At 39.5% G+C, this 27240-nt stretch overlaps 1 protein-coding gene and 1 pseudogene across 4 annotated transcripts in view; both read left to right on the forward strand.

The window, feature by feature from the left end:
• The first annotated feature begins 16430 nt into the window (after nt 1-16430).
• LOC148091420 (uncharacterized) lies at nt 16431-19235 on the forward strand (annotated as a pseudogene). The gene is made up of 3 exons (XR_015715723.1): nt 16431-16478; nt 18139-18814; nt 19089-19235. The product of XR_015715723.1 is annotated as an uncharacterized LOC148091420 (transcript).
• Nucleotides 19114-27240, forward strand: part of ATP2C1 (ATPase secretory pathway Ca2+ transporting 1) — a 92999-nt gene continuing 84872 nt past the window's right edge. For all 3 annotated transcript variants that reach the window (XM_016224339.2, XM_016224341.2, XM_016224340.2), the window contains exon 1: nt 19114-19270. In XM_016224339.2, coding sequence (XP_016079825.1) covers nt 19265-19270 — 6 coding nt within the window. In that variant the 5' untranslated portion in view covers nt 19114-19264. The remainder of the gene's footprint in view (nt 19271-27240) is intronic.

Here is a 27240-nt window from a genome sequence, read left to right on the forward strand (position 1 = left end):
ATATGGTTGCTGACAGGGAGGGGCAGACAAGGACCTTCCTGTTTTCCTCATCATGGATAATCTGTTGCCTCAGTCTAGATTCTCTTATTTCAAAAAATATCCTCTCCATGCAATTAGAAAATATGTCTCGATGCTGAGAAACCAAAGAGCAGAAGAACAGGTATCCTTTTGTTTATATTATCTCTAAGGTTAATGGATGTTTGCTCTTGGGTGTTGCTTTTACGTCACTTGGGGATTTAGTCTCTGACAGTTTACCTGTGTTAGGCACAGGTCGGCTTCTGCTTGGGGCTCTTCAGACTTGACATGCAGGCTCCTGAGGATTTATTTGAACTTGGAACATTTGCATCATTAGATTAAGTTCCAGTTCTGTAATAAAACCACGTGCTTTTCTTTCTTCTGAGCAGCTAGACTAAACTACTCTATCAGAGTTAAATTGTGGATTCCTTGATAACTTTCTAGGGCCTCAAATACAAATTTAAAAACTATTATTATCTCCACAAAAAGAAGTTGCCAGGCCCTAGAAATACATTGTCTTCTTGTATGTATTTATGGCTATGTTAGTATCACCAGGATTGGCAACACAAAAAACATTTTGCAGACTGCAAGTATGACAGCTTTAAGTAGATCACTAATGAGCTGAGAAGGTCATTCAGAAGTAATTAGTCTTTGTGTGTGTGTGTGTGTGTGTGTGTTTGTGGAGGGTAAGGGACAGAGCACTGCAGGTTTCAGTCTTTTTAACCAATCAAAAGTTAGGATTTCTAATAGTAGTCTCTAGCATGTGGGAGTATAAATATTTTTTTAAATGGTTAAGATGTCTTATCACTTCTTGCTTAAAAATCATGCATTAAAAAATCATGCATTCGTTTTATTGTTTCGAGATTTATATTGTTGTATCACTTATAATTGTGAAGGCATTTCTAAACACTGCTTCTCCGAATTATACCAAATTGTTAAAAGAAATCGCTGTATCTGATCCCTTATATGTGGTGGTTCATTTAGAAAGAAGTATGGCGATGATAAAGGACCAATGTATAGCCACATTGAAGACCAGAGTCATAAATTGCCTGGGTATCATGCCTGTCACTAGAACTGCAAAATTGCATGGGAGATATTAACAGTGTCCTGTATTTGACTGAGGTGACCTACTTATTAAAACACTTCCAGGGAGTGAGAGCAAAAGTCAGCAGACAGAAAATCCGCTAATAACAGGTTTCCCCAAAACATAGATGCATAATTTGGAAAATGAAAATCATTACTACTGTTCGAGAGGAAACTGCTTTTATGCTGTGCGTTAATAATTTTACATGAGCTGGAAATTCAGACTGTGCTCACTAAGGGGGCTATGCTTAGTATCCAATTTATCTCTTAGGCAAGGTGTCATGATTACAAGGAAATCTCATGGTTTCCGAGTCTCAGCATGTGCTTGCTTTTGAAGTGGAAAGCCAGAGGCCCAAGTAGCGGTGCTGTGAGTTGTCTGCCACAGTCAATGAATCCACATCCACAGGCGTCTTCAGGACTCATTATGGGGGGGGAGGGGTGTGAGCAATGGGGAGGGGGAGGTGGCTGAAAGGATGGGGCTTCCACTGTGAACTGTGCATTAAGTGATTCCTCCCTCCCTTTCTCAGTATTATAAGTTTTTGGAGATGTGGCTATATTGCTTGTACAGTTTAGTTTTTAAAGTTTATTTTTAAAATGTTGCCACATGCATTCTGAACATTAGAATTTAACATGGGTCCACTGACCTGGACTGGGTGGGTTGACAACCATTTGAGATGACCTAGAAACGGCTATGAGCATAGAGCTGATTTCTTAACTTCTTGCATAAGTTAATGGAGACATAAAGAAAAATGACACATTCGATTCTTTTCTGAAACCAATTACAGCTCTGCAGACATAATGCCTCACAGAATTAGAGAAATTAGGTCAGAGTCAGTCATGGTTAACCTTGGAAAGCTTGTTGGAAAGTTATAAAGTAGGTTAATAATAATGTCTATAATTTCAGGACCTATATATTGGTTGTCTCTAATCCTTACACTCCTGGAAGATGGATCCTCATTATAAAGATGAGGCCTGTGAGACTTAGAGACCTTAAGACGTCTTGCCCAAGGCCACTCAGCTAGAAAGTACTGAAGGGAGATTTGAACTCCCACTGGCCTGGCTTTAAAGGTGATTCATTTCACCATGCTTTTATCTCTGAGTAACCCAGTGATAGCAACAGCAAACTGCTAACATTTTTTTTTGTGTGTGTAGAGAGTATTTCCAACACTTCAGTAGTCACATACCACTGTCATAATTCTTACCAGAAAGGTTTACCACCTGCACGTATTTATGTATTCCTTAATATCTTTCAGAATTTGCATTGAAACTGCTCATTTTTAAAACTTAAATATGTTTAGAAAGAAAATTTCATATCACTGTTATAAATGGAAAAACCACCGTCATTGGCCATAAATAGAAGACATGCATAAATACAATAAAAGCAACCTAATGTTAAATTCCAACTAGACACTGTTCGCTGTGAAACCTCTAAGCCTGAGACCTGCTCCATTTTGTTAAGCAGGAAGATTAGCTTTTAAGAGATTAGCATTCTACTTGCCAACTGAGAAATTCTCCTGGGCAAGAGTAGAAGGGAATCGAAACATAGACAACTTCCTCATTTCCAGGTAATTCATTGTTTTTTAGTGTAGTGTCTGCATGCCACTTAAAACCGTCTCCTAATTCATCTAGCGCCACTGGCTCCCACCCAGTGTTGTGTTTCCCACACTTGGAGAATTTGATCCCAGACACGCCATCGGCTTCTCCACCTCTGTGCATGCAGATGTACTCCTCCCTCCAGCCTAGAATCCCCTCCTTTACTTACACCTTGCCCACGTCCTTCAAGGCTCAGATTCAATGGGCTAATGGAAAAGCCTTCTCGAGTTCTGCTGGGAAGAGCGAAGCATAGCCCCTCCTTTCTAAGATATTCTGCCTGCTTCCAATAAGGCCCCTTCATGTCGTAAAGTCATGAAGGTTTGACTTGAGGGTTGGCTGGTTTGGTAGTTTTCGTTGTCATTCCTATTGTAACGTGCCAATCAATGGGTGGACAGGCTATTTATCAAACTGAGAACAAATTTCTCATCCTTTGCATCCCTAGACTCTATTATAGCAGGCCTTTCACAAAGCCAAGATCCTAACGAGGTAGAAGATTAAGGTCATTAATTAGACGAAGGTGCTGAAGGTTGGGAACATTTGATGATGTACATGTTTGAACAGTATTGTTCAAATGGTGTTTTATGGCAGTGGTGATGGTCGGGGAGACCAAGCCTAAATGGGTGCTCCGATGAGTTTGGGTAGGTGCACTGAACACATTCGTAAGGGTATATGATTGCAGCTATTTTCTTTTGGCCGGATGGGAACAGCCAGGGTCTGGCTCAGATGTTGATGTCCAAGTTTGCAGGGACTAAACGGAACTCACAGGCAATATTGTCTTGGGAACTAGAGTCCCTACACCTTCCTCTGTGGCTCGGGTGACCAAGTAAGACGCTGAGTGGGGAAGGGAGAAGGTGCTCCACTTCTGGGCAGACTGTAGCCTGGCTTCAGCCCAATGAGGCCTACAGAGAACTGAATGCTGTATGAACCCCTGAGGAATGCTGCTCTTAGGGGTCAGCATCATCGACGTAGAAATTATTCATGGGTGCCAGCACCAAATGATAAGAGAAGACAGTTTGTGAGCTCACATGGGACAGTCTACTCTCTCTCTCCCTTTGTCAAATACCACCCATTTGCTGAAAACTCCTAAATATTTATCCCCAGTGCACGTTAGCCTTGTATATCCAATTGCCTATTTGACATCTCCATCTGAATGTCTTGTGGAATTAGACCCTCGAACCGGTATAGTATCTTCCAAAAATATTAATCCACACAATTTTTTACTATCTTTCTATGTTCTTATCTGAATATGCAATCATGTTACCATTGATGTAATTATATAAATACGGACACAAATGTTGACCTGGACAGGACTGAATGTAGAGAAAAGAATCTGCCACCTATCATGTTGTTTTGTGGAATTCCTTCAACTATTAAGCAAGTTTTTTTCCTATATATTGTGTGTGGAGCATATTTACAGGTAACAAAGATGTAAAAATAAATTAGGTATAGTGTAGCCGCTCTGTGATGCTTATAGTCTCAAGGAGCAGAAAGAGCTGTACTCAAGTGCCTATAATCAGAGGCAAAAACCACATACTGCAGTCATAGCGGGTATATCTGGCTCAAGAGCTGCTCTGATTAATCTGCTTAAAATGAGGAGAGTGGTTTTAGGGGGCCAGGGAGCATGCACAGTAGCTGTATTTTAATTAAGGATTAGAGCTAAATTTTGCTTTGAGGCTGTTCTAAGGTTTCTCTTCAGTGGCTTAAGATTTCTAGTTCAAACAGGATCCCTGGATTTTTATTTCTTGCTTTGTTTCTTAATGGAATGCTAATCTCCAAGTTGGGTTGTTAAATAAAACTTTGAATTTCATTTGAACCTTAGAAACTTAGTTCTTTATTTTGGCTCTTACATCTTCTCTGAATAACAATATAAAAGTTAAGGACTCCCCCCCCCCAAACAACAACTATGTTGAGATTTAGAACATTGCGTAAAGGTTTGGGTTGTTGATACAGGTTTTCCTCTCTAAGTAAAATGATAGAAATTTCTCTCCATCTTGGTTTAAGGAATGTTAAGAGTTTTTAGCTCCTTAAAGTAAGTGAGTTGGTTATACCTTGAGAGTATGCCAAAGTTATCCATTTTATAAAGTCCCCCAAAAAACCAAAAGGCTTGTGGAACTGGTTCTTTGGAGGGGCTACTCTTCCCCCTATCAAACCCCCCAAGGACCAGGTCCACAAACTTGTATGTATTCAGTGCTTTCCATCCAACGGGTACTTTTATAGTCATTCAGGACATACTGGGACTCAAATAAACAAATAAATGCAGAATTGCTGCTGGGAGAGGTACAGCAAAGGAGAGTTACAAGGTGCCTTCAAAGTATATAATGGGCAATAGGACCAAGGTGGGAAAGTCAGAAAAGGCTGCCCCAAGGGACTTAATGTTGAATTAAGATCAAAGGAGTAGATATTAACTACTGGAGGACAGTGAGGGGACAACTGTAACAAAGATCTTGGCCAGAAATTAGCAGGGGACCGGGGAGAAGAGGGAAAAGGGCATGTGTGTGGCAGGGGGCATCAGGGGGTAATGAATGCTCCGAGACAGCCGTGCTTGAAGGAGTCCTGGATGCTAGGCTCAGTGAGGAAGAGATTTAAGACATGATTGTTCCTGTGTATGTGTTTCTGTGTGTATTTCATAAGGCCCAGAGGGCTAATTTGTAGAAGAAACACGGAAGCGCATTTGGGATGTTCCTGAGGAAATAACTATAATTAACAGGCAGAACACAGGGGGAGGCTGTGATACAACAGTAAGGATGGACTTTCTAAAAATGAGAGGTAAAGGAATGGGCCACCATTTGCAGAGGGCGGGGTACCTGACCCCCTCTCAGGGGCTGTGTAGTGATGGTTTCTGCATCAAGAAAGAGAAGAGTAAATGAATTAGCAGGCTCCTTCCAAACCCACGATTCAAAGTGTGGTGAGCAATACAAAGATGGGCAATTAAGACACCGTAGGGCCCTGGCCAGTGTGGCTCAGTGGTTAGAGCGTCAGCTCGCACACCGAAGGGTCGTAACCTAATCGCTGTTCCTCTCTCACATCGATGTTTCTCTCTCCCCCACCTCACTTCTTCCACTCTCTCTAAAAATCAGTGGAAAAATATATCCTCAGGTGAGGACTAACGAAAAAAAAAAGAAAAAGGTGAAGCACCTTAGGAACAAAGAGAGGACACAGGTGCATCGGTTAGGATTCATTTGTTTTATTTGGTTAGTGGCAAATACTCCACAATCTGAGCGTGCTGCTCTGGAATCTAAGGTCAAAGAAAACAGATTCAAATGTCTTTGGAGATTTGGTTAGCATTTCCATCAAGGAAAGGAAATAAAGCTACATGCAGAGAACACCTCGGGGGAAAAGCTTATGCACCAGCAACTGGCTTTTCTGAGCCTGACCGGCCACTGAACTACTTGTACACATAAGGATAAACAACTATGTATACTTATGTGGTCATTGATGAATGGGGACACTGAAAAATTTCAGGTTATTCGGTTGCATTTTAACTACTTTTAAATATATATATAAACCCTTTTTTGCCTTCAAGTCTTTTCCCTGCATTTAATGCTGACAATTTGCTGCTTATCACGGTCCCTTCTGAAGGTGTTCCAGCCCTTTTGTCCATATTATCACTGCTGTGAAGTGTGAGACATGCCCGGGAGACCCCTGAACCCTGAGTTGACTTGTGAGCTATTTCTAATCCTGTTATCTGCTTCTGAACTTTCCTAATCTACTGCACTCAGATGCTTTGGAAATGCAAGAGTCAGTAAATGCATGAACACCTAAATCTTTGTCTTTGAATCAGCACATTAACTGAAATGTAAAACCCTTTTTTTGGTGAACTGTTACTTGTTATGCAGATTCCCAAATTTGCTACCCTAATCCACATTTTAGACAGTCTGTCGGCAACATTTTATTTGCTAACTTTTGTTCAGAATGGAAGATGACACATTTTCTCACCTGGTACAGACAGTTCCATGCCTTAACAGAAAAAGAAATGAACTTTCCACATATGCTACACTGCTCATAATTTACTGTGAAGAGAGCAGGAAAGATGCTGGAGTTATTTCTTTTCTGTTCATCCTAAAGGCAGCATATTAGTAAGGCTATTTTAAGACATGCAATTTGGATTATGCATCCAAGAATAAGGAATTTAAAATTTTTGTTCAATGCCTTATCTGTGCTAGGCACTTGGGAAGGCCCTTTACATATGCTGTCATTTAATCTTCATAATAGCCTTACAAAATTGGTGGTATTACCCTCACTGTGTGGATGAAAGAACTGAGGTTTAAAGAGGTGAGAGAACTTGGTACATAGCTTCTAAGTGATTGCACTAGAGTTTAGCTGCAGGTTTGCCCATCTGCCTCCAAGACCTGACTCACTGCCTCACACTGAGACACTTCCCCCCCACAAATAGAGTCCTTTTCTTCCCTTCTTTCCCTCACTTCTTTTCTTTTCTTCCTCCTTTCCTTGATATTAGATTTTCTTTCATTTACTGTGAATAAAGGGGTTAAAAATAAAACCACCATAACTACTGTGCAGGAAAGACATCAAATCCTTTTAGATGGAGATCCTCATTTTTGAGACGTTCTAAAGTTATTCAGTTAGGGGGAACTTCTTTTAAGAAAAATACTATGAAATTGTAAATATTAAATTAGATACAAAGTGAGTACTTATTTAGAATGGAATAAGAAGTCACAACAAATTACAAATTGGGGTGGCAAATACAAGCATCACACAAAGTCTAGAAAAATAGTCGTTTTTGCTAATTAACTGATGTACCCCAAGATGTTTTGTTCCTATGTTTTTGTATTACTGAGTCTTTAATCACCACTTCACATGACAGTGATTTTCTAATAGAAAATCACTAAAGAGGTAATCGAAAGATAATTCATGCGTTCCTCTAGAAAAGTTAATTTATATATGTATATGTTTTTTTAGGGTCAAGAGAAGTTTCATAGACTAGCTTCTGGCTCTGTTTTTCCTTTACCGCCCATGTACTTCAGACGTTAGGCACCACTGGGCACACTGACATGAAGATTTCAGGCCCTGTGATTTAGTACAGTAGGTAGTAGGAGCGTTCCTGGATGTCCTTTCTCTACTAGGACAGCTAGCAATAACTTAACCATACACACATTTTTACATCCCACTAAATCTAAACAAAATCTAAACATATCCTCATTTCAACTTCTTTAAGCCAGATTCAAAATTTGCCCAGGGCTGCTCCAATGCTACCCGATCGGAGAGATGTAAAAGGAGAAGTCAGCAAAAGGAATACTCTAAGATCAATTGTAGTTCAAATATCTTTTGCAAATTTTACCAAACATGAGACCGTGAGAACGTTGCTGGAGTCTCTTTCAGGACCTTCAAAGGGGCCTCTGCAAATGAGGGGCCCTGAAACTTAAACTTCATGGGTTTCCAAGAAAATCCAGCTCTCGAGGAAAGGCATAACAATAACAGCAACAAAATGGTCTTACACTGTGATACGCAAGAGTCCATGCCATAGGGAGGCTTCAAACATGAAGGTGTGCAGTGAGGTCCTATTCTGAGCAGCTCGAGCTTCCAACCTCACTGAAGGAAGCAGAGGATGTTCTTTCTGTGTATCTCATTCTACAGGAAACAGCACCATGGAGATGAAGATGTTCTGGTACTGCTAAAACTGAAAGGTGCCCAACCCTCATTCGTATTTGCAAAAGGCTTATTATTTGCAGTGGGATTACTTGCTAATACAAGTGGTCTGAACTCTCCTGTGTTGGTCTAATTAATATTAAATACATCATTTACTGTCCTTCCAAGCAAGCTAGTTAGCACACAGAGAAAGAGCATGTTATTGCTGTTAAAAGACTGCATAGTAGAAACATTATAGCAGCACTAAAGGAAGTCTTTAAGAATTCATTAGGATGTAATCAAGCTTTTGCAAACTCATCTGTTATTTGCAATTATAACATAGCTACTGTAAGTTGACTCTGGATAAAATCACCTTTGTGTTGGCTTTCTTTGCTGGATTCTGCTCATTGGCAATGTATTCAAACACCCAGCTTTCTCATGTGTGTCCTCTTGGAAACTCTCGACTCCTCTTACCCCTTCTCCTTTGTTCTATGAGTAACTGTCCTAGAATATAAGCAGTCCTTATCACTGTGTCCTGTACCATTAATCCTATTATAATATTTACCACTAAACTTGACTACAGCCTGTAGGTACATCTCAAAACAAATAAAGCATATTATAGAAGTATTCTGGTCTTATATCATGAGTGCAGAGTTTATAATCAAATTCTTTAAAGTGACTGAATGGTGTAAAACCCTATTTCACTAGTGTGGACACACTACCATTTTGCTCTGTTCCCAACATACACTTTCGGTATAACACACTTCAAAATTTTTTTGTAGCTTCTGAAATGTTGCACAGCTTTTTCTTTTGTTTTTGTTTTTAAGGGATAAAACTATTTCTATTAGGAATACACTGTTTGAAGAGAATGGCATTTTCCCATTTATGTAGCTTTACCCTCCCCCTCCCCGCCCCTTTCATCTTTCTGGTGCTGTGAAAGCCTGATACACCTGCTCAAAGAAGCATTGTTCCAAAGGTCCTGACCTGGAATGAGAAAACAAAGACCGACTTCATAGCTGGGAACACAACTGGAACTCCACTGCCACTGCATTGCCCTCTACCTTTTGTTCTCTGTACCAGGGCTAGGCTGATGTGATGCACAGAGTTACTTAAGAGGGGAGAAATGTGATCTCTTTATGCTCTTAATGCTCTTTCCCCTGGTCTTTTAAAATAACTGGTTTTAGGCCAACAGGTAATTACTCAAAGAAGTTCAAAGCCCTGTATGATTTAAGAATGCTGGAGATTTAAAATGCAAATACAGGGTGTGGCAAAAGTAGGTTTACAGTTGTGAGTACGCAAAAGTTTATGCCTGTATTATTCTTTATTAATTATTGTATTATTTTCCATACCAACAACTGCAAATCTACTTTTGCCCCACCCTGTATACACTCTCATTCTGTTCTTTAGAACTGAGGACTATTAGAAATGTTTTTAGATGAAAATATTTTTAGATCAAAGTTTTATGCTTCTTATAAATCAGTGCTCAAACTTTAGCATGCATTGGAACCGCCCAAAGGACTAAACTACGAGCATACCTTGGAGATAACTGTGGGTTTGTTTCCAGATCCCTGCAATAAAGCAAGTCATAATCCTCTTCTGCTGGGGGAGGGTCTTGTCTTCAATTATTAAAAAACACAACATCTATAAAGCACAGTGAGGTGAAGCGCAGTAAATCAATGTATGCCTGTACAGAATACAGGGCCCTACTCCCAGAGTTGCTCATTTAATAGGTTTGAGATGGGGCCCCAGAATCTGCATTTCTAAAATGTTCTCTGGTGGTAGGAACCACAGTTTGAGAACCACTGATGCGGATCATTTGATGAAGCATATTTTCAAATTCAAAGCTGACAAATTCAAGCTGACAGGGGTTGCCATTCCTTCTCAAGAATAGCACGCATGCCATTTACAAGATGGAGGGTGGTTGCTAAAAGGGGGATGGATAGTAATGATAACTTATAGCTTCACAGGCTCTTTTTAAAAATTTTTTAAATTTATTTTTTAGCGAACACATCTGACTTTTTATTGAATTTATTGGGGTGACATTGATTAATAAAATTATATAGGATTCAAGTGTACAGTTCTAGTCAGCTGTATATTGTATTGTCTTTTCACCACCCCAAGTCAAGTCTCCACAGACTCTTTTATAAAATTTGATTAAATTTATTGGTGTGACACTGGTTAATAAAATTATGTTTCAAGTGTACAATTCTATAGCACATCATCTGTATATTGCATTGTGTTTTTACCATCCAAAGTCTCCTAATACTGCTTTAGTGGCTTCTAGATCCTTAGAACATGTGTTTAATACGTATTCTGTTGATTTCTCAACAGCACGTTAATGAACATGTCTCAATTACCTATTGAATAAGCTCTTTAAAATGCCCATCTGTGATTATTTACTCATAAGTTTAAATTCCCATTTTAGAAATAATCTTCAACTCTGAGAAGATAAACCCAAGGGATTCCAGAACAGCTTTTGCTTGGAACTTGATTTCCCCAGTGATGGTGTCCAAAGGTTAAATAAGAACAAGTGAATAGATGTAGACAATGACAAAGGATGTTTTAAAATTAAGTCCTTTCTAATACATTCTTGAATGTCTTATGTGAGCGATGAGGAAGATGTCCCAGGCTCAGGAATTAATGGATACCAAGATTATAGGGTGCTCCATTGAGTAGAAAGATGCAAGAATTTAATAAAACAAAATGATAAACTATAAAAGGTAATTAAATAAACAGGGCAGCTTGTTACATATTTTTAAATGGATCATTGTATAAACATTAAAGAAAATAAAGCCAATATGGATTTTTAACTCCTGACTTTGACATTGAATAGTGAGAAATTCTTGTGCAAGGAGCTTCACCTGTGTCTCAGCTTTGTCAGCTATAAAAAGCAATTAAGATCTAGTCTGTTTATCTCATATGGTTATGAGGATTAGATTTAATTATGTACATAGAAGCGTTATATCAACTAAAAAGCCCTAAACAAATGTGTAGCTTTGGTGGCTGTTCAGTGAAAATTGATTCTCCTTTCCCTAAAAGTAACTTAAATTCTTGAGTCAAATGTGCAATTTTGGAATCTTTATTTTTCTAAGGTTAAAATGAGCAATTTAATCATCTAAACCATGTTAGAATACATGTAGAGTTGTTGTTTTTAATGTCATAGATTTTTAACTGCTCTCAGAAAATAGAAACAAGTTGATGTGCAAACCTCAAAACTATAAATATTTTCATCAAGTCTGTTGAAAAAATGACTATGTCATACTTTAGGAAGGTGTAAACTTAATTTTATTTTAGTAATTTCATAGCAGAATCTATCACCAGGTAGTTATTAGTTGAAGAATTAAATAAAAAAAAAGCCTGGCACCAGAGCACACAACTACATAAGAAAGTAAAAATTCTAAAATCTCTCTAGTTTTCAAGAATAAATTGCAGTTACATAATTTAAAAATACTACTAATTGGTAAAAAGAAAAAAGTGTCAAAGGAGCTTCTGAAATCAGCCAATTTTTGTACTTTATAAGCTAATAAGGAATCACTGAGAAAAGATTCCCTTGTGCTCAGTCTTTTTGACTAACATCTTAATCTGTAACTTCCCATTGATTAACATTGCCTTTAGCATTTTTTTTATCATTTGAATGTCATATTATTGAATGTCATATTATTGAATTCTCTTAACTTTTATAGGAGCAGCCAAAGTATCAACCAACATTTTAATCTATTTTTCTAAAGTAAATTATTTTTTGCATTTAAGACTCTATCAATTAGAATGCTTTTAGCTGCAAGTAACAGAAAATACAATATTATTTCACATTAATGTGATAGGACAGGCTCTGGGTTGGTTGATTTATTAGCTTAATTATGTGCTAAAGGGCTTGGCTTCCTCTCATCACTACTTTGTCATCCTTGATATTGGCTAGTCCAAGAGGGGGAGGGGAGGGGAGGGGAGGGGAGGGTAATAAGGTGGCTGCAGCACTTCCAAGCATTCAGATTTATAGGGAAGTCTTATTAAATCAGATTGCTGAGTGAAACACTCAGAATTTGACTCAATAAGTCTGGATCTAAGAATTTGCATTTCTAGTAAGTTCCCAAGTGATACTGATGCTGTTGGTAATAGAGACTACACTTTGTGAGACACTAACTTAAGTTATGGGTACTTGAGGATCACTGGTAACATTCATTACCAGATGTACTTTATCATTTGGAATATAACAGAGTTCCTTTTATCTTCCTCATAGGACCTAATGGCCATTTCCAGTTTGTCAGCTTCCTCTTAAACATTTTAGAGTGGGCCACTGTTCACTTAGAACACCAATATTTCTAGTAGTTGATGTAGTAGTTTCTTAGAAAATAGTTTTGCATTCAACAGTTTGAACAAGGGAATGGGTGGGCAGGTTCAAGCCTGAAATTTTCATTTCAGCTTATTTGTTCCTGGCCTATAAGGAAGTTTTTTGTTTGTTTCTTTCTTTCCTGAATCCTCATTTCCTAATCCCCCAAATATGTAATATTTGGCACATTAAATTACTTTTAATATCTTCTGAAATAGGCTAACCATGCCTTTTAAAACCAAGAAAGCAAAAATAAAGTTGCCCAAAGGTATACTGTAAATGCTACTCTAATTTTCCACCTGATCTATGTTTGTAGTGATGAAATTTCTAACCTAAAGGTTTAACAATTTGCTTGTGTTGCAAAAACTCTCTCCTACCAATTTGCAGTTCCTCTTCTCTTTCGTCTATTTTGCAAACCATCTTGCCGAACTGCAATTCCCCTTTCTCTATCACCTATCTTCCAAACCATCTCTGGTGTGGATCCCCTACTTTTGGTAGTATGCTCAATGGGAGTATGGTCTGTTTGCATGACTGTCCAGGGCTAAACTTCAGGATTTTCATAAAGCAATTTCTGTGGTGTAGATCTCCCTCTCTAATTTATTGCCATAACTATATTTTTTGTGCTTTTTTTTTCTCATTTATTCTCACAATAGGAAGCACAGATAGAGAGAGAGATGATTTCTTCAGGGGGCCTGTAAGGACATGGGACAATTTAGGCAAAGATACAAGCTTTGCAAAAAATATTTGACTTCTAGAAAATGGTGGGGTAGAAAACTTGAGAAATGTACCATTTTGGAGGTCTGAGGAAATGCAACCATTTCCAACTCTTTTAGACCCCAGTGTGCAGCAGAGTAAAGAGAGATTGAAAATGTTTCTGATGTCAAATTGAGAAAACATTTAAATGGAAGGAGAAGGCCTGGGCTATTACTGCAAACACGGCAGGGGGCCAGGAGACATGATATGGAATCTATTCAATAATTTCAACTTTTTATGACAACCAATCCATCAGTAAGACCTTCAAAGTCAGTAGAAGATACTGGCCAGTAGCAATTTAACTTACTTGACTATTCTAAGGCCTGTTGGTTATATCTAGTCTCCCAGCTGTTTTGTCCAAGAATTGAGTAGATTCCTTGATCTCTAAGGACTGTGCTGAAAATAAATAGTGCTGCTGATTTGGTCAGGCATTGATACGCATGCCATTAAAATCCAAAGCACAAGCTTAGCTAAAATTTCCTACATGCATGGAAGCAGCCAACTCAACATTATCTTTTAATTTCAAATGGTTACCTGGGCTTAAAATCTGGGTGTGAAATTTCATCTGCTCTGGGCAATGCTCAATATTTAATACTTCTTGATATGATTAGTGCTTATTCCTGTTCAGATCAAGTTGTCCTACTTAACCCCTTTGTAGTTTGGAGGTGTGAAGTCATTTTAGACCTTTGAAAATTTCTTATTCTTTGCTTTATAGGAAAGTCGCAGCTCATGTTTTAGTTTTACCATAGGAAGCAAGTAGCAAAGTCAAAGGTAGGATTCTGTTTATTAATTCAACAGCAAATACTTATTTATGAGGGCCATTTTCCAGATTACTCATTTATTCAATAGGTTTTTATTATACATTACTACAGACAAAATGTTTTGGGCCAGAGATGAATGATACTAGTGTTGAAACTAGACAGAATATCTATTAAATGGAAATTTTTTTAATCTCAAAACAAATCTTGGGTGTCTGTAATATGGAATATGCCATGTCTATGTTCCATGGACATCATGAAGCCCAGAGCTAACTCCTGGACATGAGACTTATACTCACTCTGCTCTTCCTCCATCCTGTCTTATCCTTATCTGTGCTCCCCGACCCTCATCTCCAGCTCAGGACTGGTAGCACATTCCAAAGATTCCAAATATCACGACAGGCTCAGAGCCCATGAAATGGGAAAACTGAGTCATGCTTGAAATGAACTTTAACAACAAAAATTAAGAGAGTGCACTTTAAAATTCTGATTTCTCCTGCTCGGTTTCGTCAAATATTTAATGTTTAGAATGCTATCAAGTGTTGAAGCTATGGAATCTTGTGGGCTGATAAAATATTTGTAAAGTATTTGGGTATCAGTGTGTGTTAAACCCAACCAGACACAGGTATCTCATTTTTAAGTCCATTTGATTTTTTTTCTTGCTTCTAGTTTTTGTTCTTCCAACACTGCTAAGACACAGAACCAAGCAGATTTATAGCAATCCTGGCAGGTGGACACTCATTTCATATGACACTTCTTGCAATAAGACAGTATTTCCCTAAACTTGACCCTTAGCGTGTCTTTTTATTCTGTAAGAAGAAAAATACTTCTGTTGTTCTGTTGGAGTAGGTTAGCTTATAAAAGTAGTGTTGTGTCTTTACATGGTTTTAAAATATCAAACTTTAAAAAATGAGTTTTCCAGCAGATAGGTAAAATTCCTTAACTATTAACCATACTTAAAACAATGTTAAAAGTCTTTAAAATAAAACATTGAGAAAAGATTTAAAAATAACCTTTTCCAAGTTATTTATTTATTTAAATATATCTTTACTGATTTCAGAAAGAGGAAGGGAGAGGGAGAGAGAAACATCATTGATTAGTCATTGATCGGCTGCCTCCTGCACGTCCCCAACTGGGGATCCAGCCCGCAACCCAGGCATGTGCCCTGACCAGGAATCGAACCTCAATCTCCTGGATCATAGGTGGATACTCAACTGCTGAGCCGCACCAGCCAGGTCGAACTTAATTTTTAAATCCTAAAGGTTTTTAAATCCTAAAGGGTCACATATTCCTTTATCATCCAAGTTTATATAAAATGCTAGCAGCCCTGGCCCAGTAGCTCAGTTATTTGCAGGTTAGATCTCCGGTCAGGGCACATACAAGCAGCAACTAATGAATGCATAAATGAGACAACAAATCAATGTTTCTCTCTCTCCCTTCCTCTCTCTCTCTAAAAATAAAAATGCTATCAAATTTGATATAAAAACAAGATGTCTCATATCCTTTGTGTAATAAAGCACAGCAGAAATAAAATTAGAGTATCATGTTCTTTCTTCTTCAATCTTCCTTATTTGTAGTATTTCCCCCCAAAATAGATGCCTGACAAATTGCCCCTTTTGCTCATATGTAACCATTTTTTGCATCAAATATATTTACTTTTGTAGGCTAAATATTCAGAATAAATGAGAGTAGAAAAGATTTTGAAAGCATTGATTTCTAAAGAATTAAGAGGTAACTCAAACAAAATGCATTTCATTGCCATCAATCTCATTCTAGCTAATAGTCCATGCTTTTGCCTGTTTCCCTGTATGATATTCTTATACTTTTACAGTGCTTTTAATTTACAACCTGTCTGCACTATCAGATCTTCACAATAATCTTTAGAGGAAAAGAGGGGTAACTATACCTCAATCTATATCTAAAAATCTCATAATATATAGAGTATCCACCAAAAATGCATACACATTTCATAGCTGATAGCTCAATTGATGTTTCTTTCTTTTCAGATTTAACCCATGGAATTAATAATTATTCAAAGTGTGTACACATTTTTTGGGACACCCTATATATGTATGTGCATACACACATATATGTATGTATATACATGTAATACAGTGTATATATATTTTAGTCTCCCTGAGATGAGAAGGTGGAAATTGCTACACAAAAGTCGCTTTAGAGGGTTAGCTGGTCACAGGAGGCAATGCTGGGAGAAAGAAGATTTCTGGCTTGTGGTCCAGTAATTCCCCACTGCACTGGTTTGAATAATGTTCCTTCCATATAAAAGGAAGTCAAAGTTAGTGCTAGTGATGTTGGCTAGCATGGTGGACGAGGTTTACAGGCATAGAATAGAGGATCACTCTGTAGAAGTATGTCAATAAGGCTCAAGGATCAGCTAAGTGGTTGAACCAGCTATCATTTAAGGTTTTTTGCTGCTCCCAGGCCTAGGAATTTGTGAGATGATTGACAGTGGATTAAGAATGAAGTAGGTAAGTTTCGTTTTTTTGGCTTAGCAATAGGAACAATAGCTTTCACAAGTTAGGCATTCAAAAAGTAAAATTCCAGTGTAAGCTACTTTAGGTATCAGTCATGGGGTAATGCATCTTTGGGGGAGTTAATTATGAATTCAGGGTTAATGCTGGGGTATTGTAGCACACAACAGATAATTCTGAAAAGTTGCATTAGATAAAATGTTTGAGCTAACTAAAGCAATGCAATAGCAAATTCTGTACAGTGAAATTACCCTCTATTTTGTAAGACCATGCAAATATCAAATGTCTATATCATGTACATTTCCTACTTTAGATGCTTTATGTCCTTAATGTGACTCTGTAGTATAAAGGTTCAACAAGTATAGTAATAATCATTAAAAACTGATTACAATATTGAGCAAACAGCACATTCACAATACACAACCATAGACTTATAGCACCACAGAGTAGACAAAAATTTTGCAAGCCTAAGGTGGGTCATAGAGAGTAACTCTTGAGACTAGAAATCGACTTCATTCTGATTTTTATGCTTTCACTTTTGAAATTTAAAAGTGACCTTGCTGAATAAAATCACAGTGTTTCCTAAAAGAAAAGTAAATCTAGAAAGCTGCCCATAATTTTTGATCCTAGACTAACACTACTTACTTGGGACAAAACATAGAAAAAGAGGCAAGCTGTTTATTTGGACAATGAACATGTGGTCGGAGGGCTCACTGGGATATGTTACAGGGCCTGAGATAAGGGCCACATTTTTGGTTGTTCTGTTAATCCTCAATGATCGGTTGATTTTTAGAAAGTGGAAGGGGGGGAGGGAGGAGGAGAGAGAAACATCCAGTGGTTGCCTCCCATACGTGCCAGGACAGGGAATCCTACGTAACCCGCGACCTTCGGTGTGCCCACCGACGCTCTAACCACTGAACCACACCGGCCAGGGCAGGGGCAATATTTTTAAGGGGTGTAAGTGTTGACAGAGAAAAATACCTCTAGCATATGAGGGAGGGCTTTGTCCTTCGCGGTCTCTAGAGTTCCTTGGAGGATGCGCCCAAACTCAGCAGGTGTAGCCCTGCCCTCTAGTGGCTTTGGGTGCGAGAGGACTTCGTTTCTATGTTTCCTGGGTCTGGCTTACTAAAAATCAACATCCATCACATTACTGGGAGTCTAAGTTAGGTGCTGGAAAAGTGCAAGTGGTTCAAGTGGCAAAAGAAATAGCCAGTAGCCGAAGATAATGCCCGTTTTTCAGCTTCCATCTCTGGACGCTCGGTTTCTAGTTGTTTCAGCCTCTGGGGTTCCACACACTTGGAACGAATAAAAAAGGCTGAATCCTTCCTCGAGCTCTCTGAGGCTCCTCATCGGGACAGAACTTTGGGAAGCGGCCCCGCAGGGACCTGCTCCCTAAGTTAAGAGCAAAACAGGAGCCACAGGGGTCTGCACAGGAGGGTGCAAGGTCCCAGCGAGAACAAAGGCTCTCTGCGCGCGCCCCGTCGGCCGGCGGTCCTCGCGTCGCCTGCCAAGACTGTGACTGCCACCCCGACGGGAGGGACTTCTCCGGTCGCCTTTGTGGAGGGCGCTCAAACCCATCGGGGGCCGCGACCACGACGGTGCCTGCCCGCCTGCCCCGAGCCCGCGGCCGCCTCCTGAGAATGCGTGGCCGGCGCGGGGGAGCGGGCGGGTCTCCGACGCTCGCGCCCAGTGGGTCCGTAGAAACCGCAGGCACCGTTCACGGGGGTCCACGAGGACCCGCCACGGGGACCACGCGCACTCCTACCGGACTGTTCGGCACCCGACTACAGACCACTCGGGGCCGGCCGCTCGGTCTTCACTTCCGCCCTTTCCGCCAGTGCGGGCGAGTGCGCGTGCGCGCGCGCCTCTCGCAGCGGAAGTAGTAGCGACAAAGCTCGGTCCGCCGCGGGCCCGGGAGTGCGGGGCGCACCGGGGCGGCGGGCCGCGGGCGGCGGGGAGGGGCGGAGCACGGGAGGCGGAGGCAGGAGCAGACCAGCGCGGCCGCGCCGAGCGGGCAGGGCCGACAGTGACGGGCCCCTCACCTCCTCTTCCTTTTCCCTCCCCGCCTGCCCCGCCGGCCCTCCCCCCCCCCCCCCCCCCGCGCCCTCGTCGCTCCTTCCTCACGCCGGGAATAGGCTCCCGCTTGGCGCCGCCGATCGGGCAGCCGTTCCTCTTCGCCCGAGGCGCGCTGGGCGCCCGGGCGAGCCCCGCGGGTGAGTCTCCCCGCTGCCGGGAGGAAGGGGCTCTGGGGCTTGGGGAGTGCACCGGTAATACTCATTTCCAGAAACTTCCAGGTCCTGAGGGAGGGGCGACCGGGGATACCCCAGTTGGGTGGGGTGTCGGGCGCCGCCCTGCCCTCTTGAGTTGGCGGCGTTGCGGATGACAGGGGGTGGGCGCGGGTCCGGGGCTGCCGAGGTGTCGGAGGGGCGGGGGCGCCCTCCTCGCCCGGTCTCTCGTCAGCGCCGCTTCTTCTGGTTTCTCTTGCAGATGCTGCTGCTAGGGGTGGTGGGAGCAGCCGTGGGACGCGTGGCCGGGAGCGGGGGTGACGGCCTGGGATTCCGGGGGCTTCTCTTCCTTGTCTCCCTCCTCTCTCTATTCCGAGTGTGGCCGTGGCTGACACTAAAGACTTTGTAGACACCAACCAAGTGCAGTTTCAATGGAAAATGAAGGTAAAGGCCCCTGGCAGACGGGTTACAACGCGGAGTTGAGGGTGTGGTGGTTTGCTTTTAAGTTGTCTTTTTTCCCTCCTACCTTTTTATTTTCCTGTTTTTATTTATTTCTTTTAATTGCGAAGTGTCCAAAGAATTGCTTCCTTAGCATATCTAGTTTTTTTTTTAGTTTTTTTTTTAGAGCATTTCGGGTATTCAGGTTCCTGTGAGGTGGCTGAGCTTGATTCTGCTTTCCTGACAAACCTTTAGCTTGGGGAACCGGAGGGAAGTTTTCGTTTCAGATAGCTTCTATGTTTAAATCGCAATTTGAAAATAATTACTAGAGAGGAAGTGGAAATGGGGAGGGACTGCATCTCTGTATTTGCACATCAAGCCTTGATATGGTATGTGCCTGGATTCATTTATTAAAAAGAAAACGTGTTTGTTTGTTTTTTTAAATTAAATGCTCCTTTGGGCGGGGAACCCCACATTTTTCAGTTCACACACAAAAAAAGTTATGAATTAACCAAATATTATGGGGTGATTTCCTTTCTTAAAGTTCCACCCTATTTCAAAACATCACTTAGGAGGTTGACAGTGGAGCCTGTTTGTCCACTGTACACTTTGGACACACTGGATTATCATTCACGCGTTACCTGATTCCTTTGGCCTCATTTAAATATTTAATGCTTTTCCTACACAGCACTGATTATGTTTTAAAAGCGTTGAAAATTCTGAATAAATGATTTTTTACCGTCCTGAAACAACCACAGTTATGCTCTGGGCTGACGTGTGTGTGTGTGTGTGTGTGTGTCTGTGTGTGTTTTGTTCTTCCTTCTGGGCTGCAAGATGCTATAAAAGATAATTACAAATTACAGTTTGTCCTCTTGGAGTTTTTGATTTTAAAAATCTGTACAGTCTGGTAAAAGGGGCTGCAATAGAGCTTTCTGGCTGCTTTCTAATTTGTTTTTCCCTTGTTGAGAATGTAAGCTTGATTGTCCTAAGTAGGACTAGTAATTTTAAGTAGATGTTTCTTATATGTAGTAATCTGTTTTGCTATCTGAGACCCCTGGGATATATGGGAAATACAATGAGAGGCACGATTATATTGTTCAGTTCTACTTTGGATGGATAATTGGTGGAAGACATTTTCTGAAATGCTAAAGTGTATGACTACAGAGGAGTTATACTGTCTAATTCAGTCTTTAGAAACAGCGTTTGAAACTAGTTATATTTTTTGTTTTGGTGGTATGGAAAAATGACTTTTCTGAGGGCCTTTCTTCTTTGTCTTTTAGTTTATAGATTTAAGAAAGGCAAGTCCTTACTGCACAAGAGACAATATTAAGTGCATTCATTCTTAAGCCTGTTTTCTTGGTAGTTGCATCTTAACATCTGAAACTTGAGCTGCTGCTTTGAGAATGTTACAGATTTAAGAGAGTAGCCTAAAGTAGGTGGATTCTTAGATGTTGCTTCTGTTTCTGGATCTCTTAGGACAAGGAGCATGACAAGTAAAGCTCACTCTCATGTTGTCTATTGAGGTGGGAGGGAGTGGTTGTGAGATGGGAGCATGCTGTATGCTTGTGGCTGACTGGGCCTCTCTGTACTCAGTGGCCAAATAGGAATGATTTGGCCTCATAATAAAAGATTATACAATTCTTAAAAACTTGTGGGATTTTTCTGCCTCGTAATAATCAAAAGGCCATTTTTGTCCGTTTCTTATTACCATAACATTCTTCTTTTATCATACTTAAACATTTTAAAGAACTTCTATATAGCGTAGAAAATTTTAAACGCAATTGACCATTTTGAAATATACATATACAGGGTGTCCCCAAAAGTGTATACACACTCTGAACACTTTGAATAATTATTAATTCCAGTGGGTTAAATCTGAAAAGAAAGAAACATCAATTGAGCTATCAGCTGTTAAAGTGTGTATAGATTTTTTGTGGTGCCCTATATTATCCCTTCCTTTTTATAGTTAGTATCCTCTGACATGGTGTATTAGCACCATAGGGGTGTGAAACAAAAATGGATTCAAATCATGCCTTCACCACTAAAAGTTATGTGACTTCACCTTTCCGAATCTCTTGTTTTCTCATATAAATTGGGATTGATAATACTTAGCTTCCTTAGTTAAGAAGGTTAAATGAGAAACCCGTATAAAAGTTTTGGGACAGAGGAAGGCTAGAGTTAAAGAACATGTGCCGTGGAGCCAGGCATTCTGGTTTGAATGCTAGATCCCCACTTAACATAATTTGGCCTTGTTAAAGTTATTAAAGCTTTTTGTGCTTCAGTTTATTCATTTATAAAATAAGATGGATATTGATAGAACCTACCTTCTCAGGTGATTTTAGCATTTATAACAGTATTTGGCATATAGTAAGTGCTCAATAAATGTTAACTGTAAATAGTCTAGCCCAGTGTTTGCATGCTAATATACCACCAGGCATTAATGGGCTGTTAATGACAGCTGAATGCTAAAAGGAAAACAGTAGTGGCCTAAATGCTCTCCATGAAGTTGTCATTGTTAGGGAACAGTGGAGTTAGAATTTTCTATAGTGTTGTGGCTTAAAGCCCATAGAGAAAGTTGGAGTGCTACCAAGAAGCCAGGGGCCAGTATAGAAAGAGACAGGCTTGGATTTTAATTCTGACAGGTTATTTTTTCCTCTTAAAAATATCATGAGTAACTTTGCTTCTGAGCTTTCTCAGCTTCTAATGTTTTCCATCTGTAATGGAATAATGCTCTACTGGAGGGTTGGTGTGAGGAATAAATAAAGCTTGGTATTTGAAGTGCCCAAAACGATGGCTGATGCACAGTTAGCCTACATGAGTGAGCGATTGCTGCTGTTCCCCCGAAACAGAATCCTCCAGTAGGTTTGTAGATAAGTCACATCGCTAGTTATGTACTGGGTAGAATTGATAGTGGCTCCCAGGAGCGTTAACATGAAGGTTCTTAGGTAGTGTGCCATATCTGCAGTGGCCGTTGGAGGGAATGACATCAGTGTGCTTCCTTTCAGCAACTGGGTAATTTTCTTTGGCACTTTCAGTATTGATTCTTTTGGACCTACCTCTCTCCCATGGCCCACTTCATTTTTCTCAGTAAAGGTTGACAAATTTTTAGCCTTAGCCTCCAGGATGCTTCATGAATACTTCCTGTCAGTCACCAGAAGTATTTGAAGTGTTAATTTCCTGGAATTTCAGGGACTGGTGCAAGACACCCACTTGTGGGTTATGGGTTTATACACATCCCCTGGAACTCCTTTTTGCATGTTTATCACAAATCTAAACAGATGCCACTTAGGAATTTGAGACAAACAGGTAAAGGCCCTTTTTCTGGTTTTTAAAAAATTAGTCATATATATATTTAAAGGGAAGACTTATTAGAAAAGGTATTTTTAGCTGGATAATATTGCAAATAGTTTCTCTTTCCCAGTAATGGATTTTTTCTTTGGAATAAATTTGGCCTTACCCATAGAAAAACCAATATAAACTTAATGCACATGAAACTATTTAATAATAGCCATTAATGTTTCTTTGACTAATGAGTAAACATGTAATGATCTTCAAGATTGCAGGATATGCTTAATTTAAGGTTCTAGGCAGAGCTAATAGGTCTAGAATAAATTCCCCCAATTTATTTGGCTAGCATTTGAAAAAGATAGTATGCTTATTTACACTTTAATTTTTAAAGTAGTTGCTTATTCAAGTACAAATTATTAACCATCTAGGAATGTCTCAAGAAAGATTGTGCTAGGGTAGTTGGAGGAACTATAAGGGAAAAGGGATGAGAAACTACCTTGATTGTATTCCTTTAAGTAGGAATAGGAAACCAGGTTATTAAAATATTTTACATTTTTAGGTGTGTAAAAATTTGTTTTATTTGCAGTTTTGTTAGTAAAATAGCATTCTAAATCAATATTTCTAGGAAAGAGTCAAGATAAAAAGATTATGTATGTGACAGCATTATATATACGTAGTAATTTAATGCAGAGGAAGGATGCTGCAGAGATTATATGTGAGCAATAGCCTTCTGACAGTTGAATCCTAAATACTTGATTTCTCTTAATGTTTTTACCTTCCATTTAATGTCATCAATTTCCACTCTGGTAACTGAAGCAGTATCAATCAAAGTAGCCTCCTAGGGAACACACCCCTTAGGGCTCAAGGCTGATTTTCTTTTGAGATCTTGGTTAATCATAATCTGTTTGACAAGGTTAAATTTTGTTTTAAAGCTGGAAAGAACACCATAGTTTGATGGTAAAGTTAATTGGGATGAATTTAAATTACACTGTTGTTACATGTAACATCTTTTTTAAAAAGTTTTTTTTTTTTTAAACATGTAACATCTTGAACTCTTTAAGGATCGGTTCAAAGGGTCTACCCATGTTTACTTTGTTAAAAGACAAATTCTTTTTATAAAGATTTCAGGCATCAGTTGTAACAAGATTACCATTTTCGTAGGGACAAGTGTTGGTAAAAGGCAGTAAAGTAAAAATTGGTTGGGTGAACTTAGGTTAATGCTATCATTTCATACAGGAAATGATTTCTTGGAAAAAAATATGTCAGGCTAAATCTATGTATTTCTTTTTGAATTTCTATGGCTGGTATTTATATGCATTTGTATTTATATGCATTTGTTCATATGTCTTTCGTCTTCAAGGCTTTAGGTGACTATTGACAAAAGCATGTATCTTAGAATTATAAGGAAATTTCTCAGATTGTGTTGAATTAAATTAGTTTAGGCTAGGCTTATTTGATACATTTAGAAAAAATTTGAATGAAATGTTATAAGGCTTTCTTAGGTTATAGATAGACAGAAGGACATTAAAAGGCAGGGATCAAAAGCATTGCCTTAAGATGACTGTAACTGGGCATTTAATTCAAGTTCAGTTTTCAATTTCTGCTTTTTCTGCTTCAGATATTAGAATGTGTGAATTGTAATTATTCTATATAGTGGAATTATTTAATAATTTAATATATCAGGTATGAGAGAATGTTGTGAATTGGAATTGGAATGTGTGAACTGGAATTAATTAGAATTCCTTGCTTAAATAAAGCCTTTTGGTTTGGCTTTTGATCATTGCGTGAAAGTGCTGACCAAAACTTGTACCTCCCAAGAGGAAGGACAACAATTTAGCATGACATATTCTTTATTCTTTCAGAAAACTCTGAGATATTGACACATCCTTGTAGAAATTATTTTAATTTATTTACTTACTTAAAATGAATAACCTGGTAAAGTTGGAATAGCAGTATGGCCCTGAAACTAAATATACTTGCCACTCAGCCCTTGACAGAAAAGCTCAGAAATAATTACTGAGGCAGAAATATTTAGGATATCACCTTGAACATTGTTGTTTTTTTAAACTGAGAAGCATAAATTAAAATTTTGTTTGTTTGTTAATCTTCACGTGAGGATATTTTTTCCATTGATTTTTTTAGAGAGAGTGTGTGGGGGGGAAGGAGAGAGAGAGAGAGAGAGAGAGGGAGAGAAAAAGAAAGAAAGAAAGAAAGAAAGAAAGAAAGAAAGAAAGAAAGAAAGAAAGAAAGAAAGAAAGAAAGGAAAGAAAGGAAAGAAAGAAAGAAAGAAAGAAAGAAAGAAAGAAAGAAAGAAAGAAAGAAAGAAAGAAAGAAAGAAAGAAAGAAAGAAAGAAGAAAGAAAGAAAGAAAGAAAGAAAGAAAGGGAAAGAAGCATGAAGGAGGCACATTGATTGGTTGCCTCCCTCATGGCCCTGGCTGGGGCTGGAGCCTGCAATCTAGGTACATGCCCTTGACTAGAATCAAAGCCGAGACCCTTCAGTCCCAGGGCCCACTCTAACCGCCGAGCCACACCAGCCAGGGCTAAAGTAAAATTTCTGATGTGAATTTCTGATGGGTTGTGAGTTTCATACATTGGATGTAACGTTCTCTTGACTGTGGTGTCTTAAAGTGAAAAGGGACGAAGTGCTTCCTAAGAGCTATTCATACAATGTTAGTAAAGGGAGAAGTCAGCTTTAGAACACCCTGGATTTCCCTGCACCTTACGTCAGCCTTTCGTTGTCAGTGCTAATAAGTTAGCCCCTGGTGTTGTATACTCATATATGTTGTGAGAATTTGACATTTGTGCCTTTGTAACTAGATTTTGTTTGACCGTATGTTTTAGAGTTTCCCTAGTGGAATGTTGGCTTTATCTACCTTCGTCTTGGTTTATATATTGGGGGGGGGGGGGAGGCAGAAACACTAGTTGGTTCAAGCTTTCTTTGGGAGTCTTACCTCACTTCTCTTTTGTGTCATTTCTGCATTCCCTTGAGCAGCAAAAGTGGTTCATGGCACAAGAGCCAGAAATAGCATGCAGTCCGCTTTTTAACGGCATGCACACTAATCTCTGCTATGTCCTTAATGCTTGTCAGGCTGTTACTTACTGGGAGCTCACATCTTGCTGTGAAAGCCGCTGAGATCAATGGGAAATTCCAGTTTCCTTCCCACTCCAGAGAAAGGATGTGGTCTTTACTGACCATTTTTTGAGGTCTGCCAGCCCCCTGCCCAAGAGGTTGGTAGTTCAGTTATGGTATCTTGATGTATACCCGTATTTCATTTTATGAGCCAACTGAGATTAGTTCCTTCTGATTTCTTCTGTTAGTAGAAAAATGGAGGGGAACTGGGCTCTTGGCCTTATACCTATATTAGAATGAAGGGAATGTAGAGTAGGGATGGAATAGAGAGACATTTTACTCCTAGGAAAACCCAGCAGAACTTGATACAGGGAAAGAAGGGGAACACTGAGTCAGAAATGGCTACAAACTGATTAGCATGAATGGATGAGTGGAGGTTGCTACTGACCTGTTGGGGGGGTTAGCTGGGGGACTGGCTAAGGGGAGCATGCTGAAGGTCAGACTGTCATGGTGTGCCTGTCTTAATGCTTGTCAGGGCAAAGACCCTCATTTGTCCCTAATTCAACGGGAACAGTATGTTGTCCATTGAATGAAAATGCTGGTTTCTTCACTTTAACTCAGTGGTTCTCAACTAGGGGTGATTTTGCCCTCCAGGGGACATTTGACAATGCCTAGAGATGTTTTGGTTGGGCACAACTGGGGCAGATGCTATTGGCATCCAGTGGGTAGAAGCCAGGGATATTGGTAAACATAATATACAAGACAGCCGCCTCTCCATGCCTACCACACCCCTCCAAACAAAGAATTATCTGGCCCCAAATGTCAGTGTTGTGGAGATTGAGAAACCTTGTTCTAATCAAAGGCAAGGAAGTTAACTCCTCTGAGCCCTGTTTTCCTCCATGTAAAGAGGCAACGATGATTCTACCTCAGGCTTGTTAGGGTTAGAGTGGGGAAGATGAAAGGGTTGCCATGAAAGCTGTTCAGGAAATGCTAATTTTCCTGACCTTGGTTGATGAATAGATTTGGGAAAATTATTTATGCCATTGGTCTCTTAACTTCTGGTTTCTAGGCTTTACATATTTTTCTGAGACATAGGATGCCCAAGAAACTTGTAATAGCTATTATAATCTTAATGCTTATCTCATGGTTTCATCAAATTATGATATTTACTGTACTTTGGTTTGGGTTTTGAGTATTCCATGATTTGTAACCAGCAGTAGGGCAAAAATGTTGAAGTTTGGATTAAAATTTTACCTGCTAATCACTGAGGAAAAACTAAAAATTTTACTTGCTCCCAGAATGTTTTTACTGTTATTTGAAATTAAAATTAAAACTCGAAGTGTTCTGAGTTATTTCTTTTTGAAAATGCCAGACCTCCTGTGTGTGTAATGCCCTTTTCCTTTTCCTTTTTACTCAATTACAAAATTTCAAGTAGCTTCCTCTCTGAAGTCAGCACTCTTCATCAGATTTATTTATTAGGGTCTTCTCATTAGGTGGCTTTCTTTTGCATGTCTAGTACATTTTTTACTTGCTTTTGTCAAGTGTGGACATTACCACCAGCTCTTTCACTCATGTTAAGGACAGGACACATGTATCTTCAATTCTAATACAAAGGAC

The sequence above is a fragment of the Miniopterus natalensis genome, chromosome 15 (assembly GCF_054644295.1).
Source record: "Miniopterus natalensis isolate mMinNat1 chromosome 15, mMinNat1.hap1, whole genome shotgun sequence".
NCBI classification, from domain to species: domain Eukaryota; kingdom Metazoa; phylum Chordata; class Mammalia; order Chiroptera; family Miniopteridae; genus Miniopterus; species Miniopterus natalensis.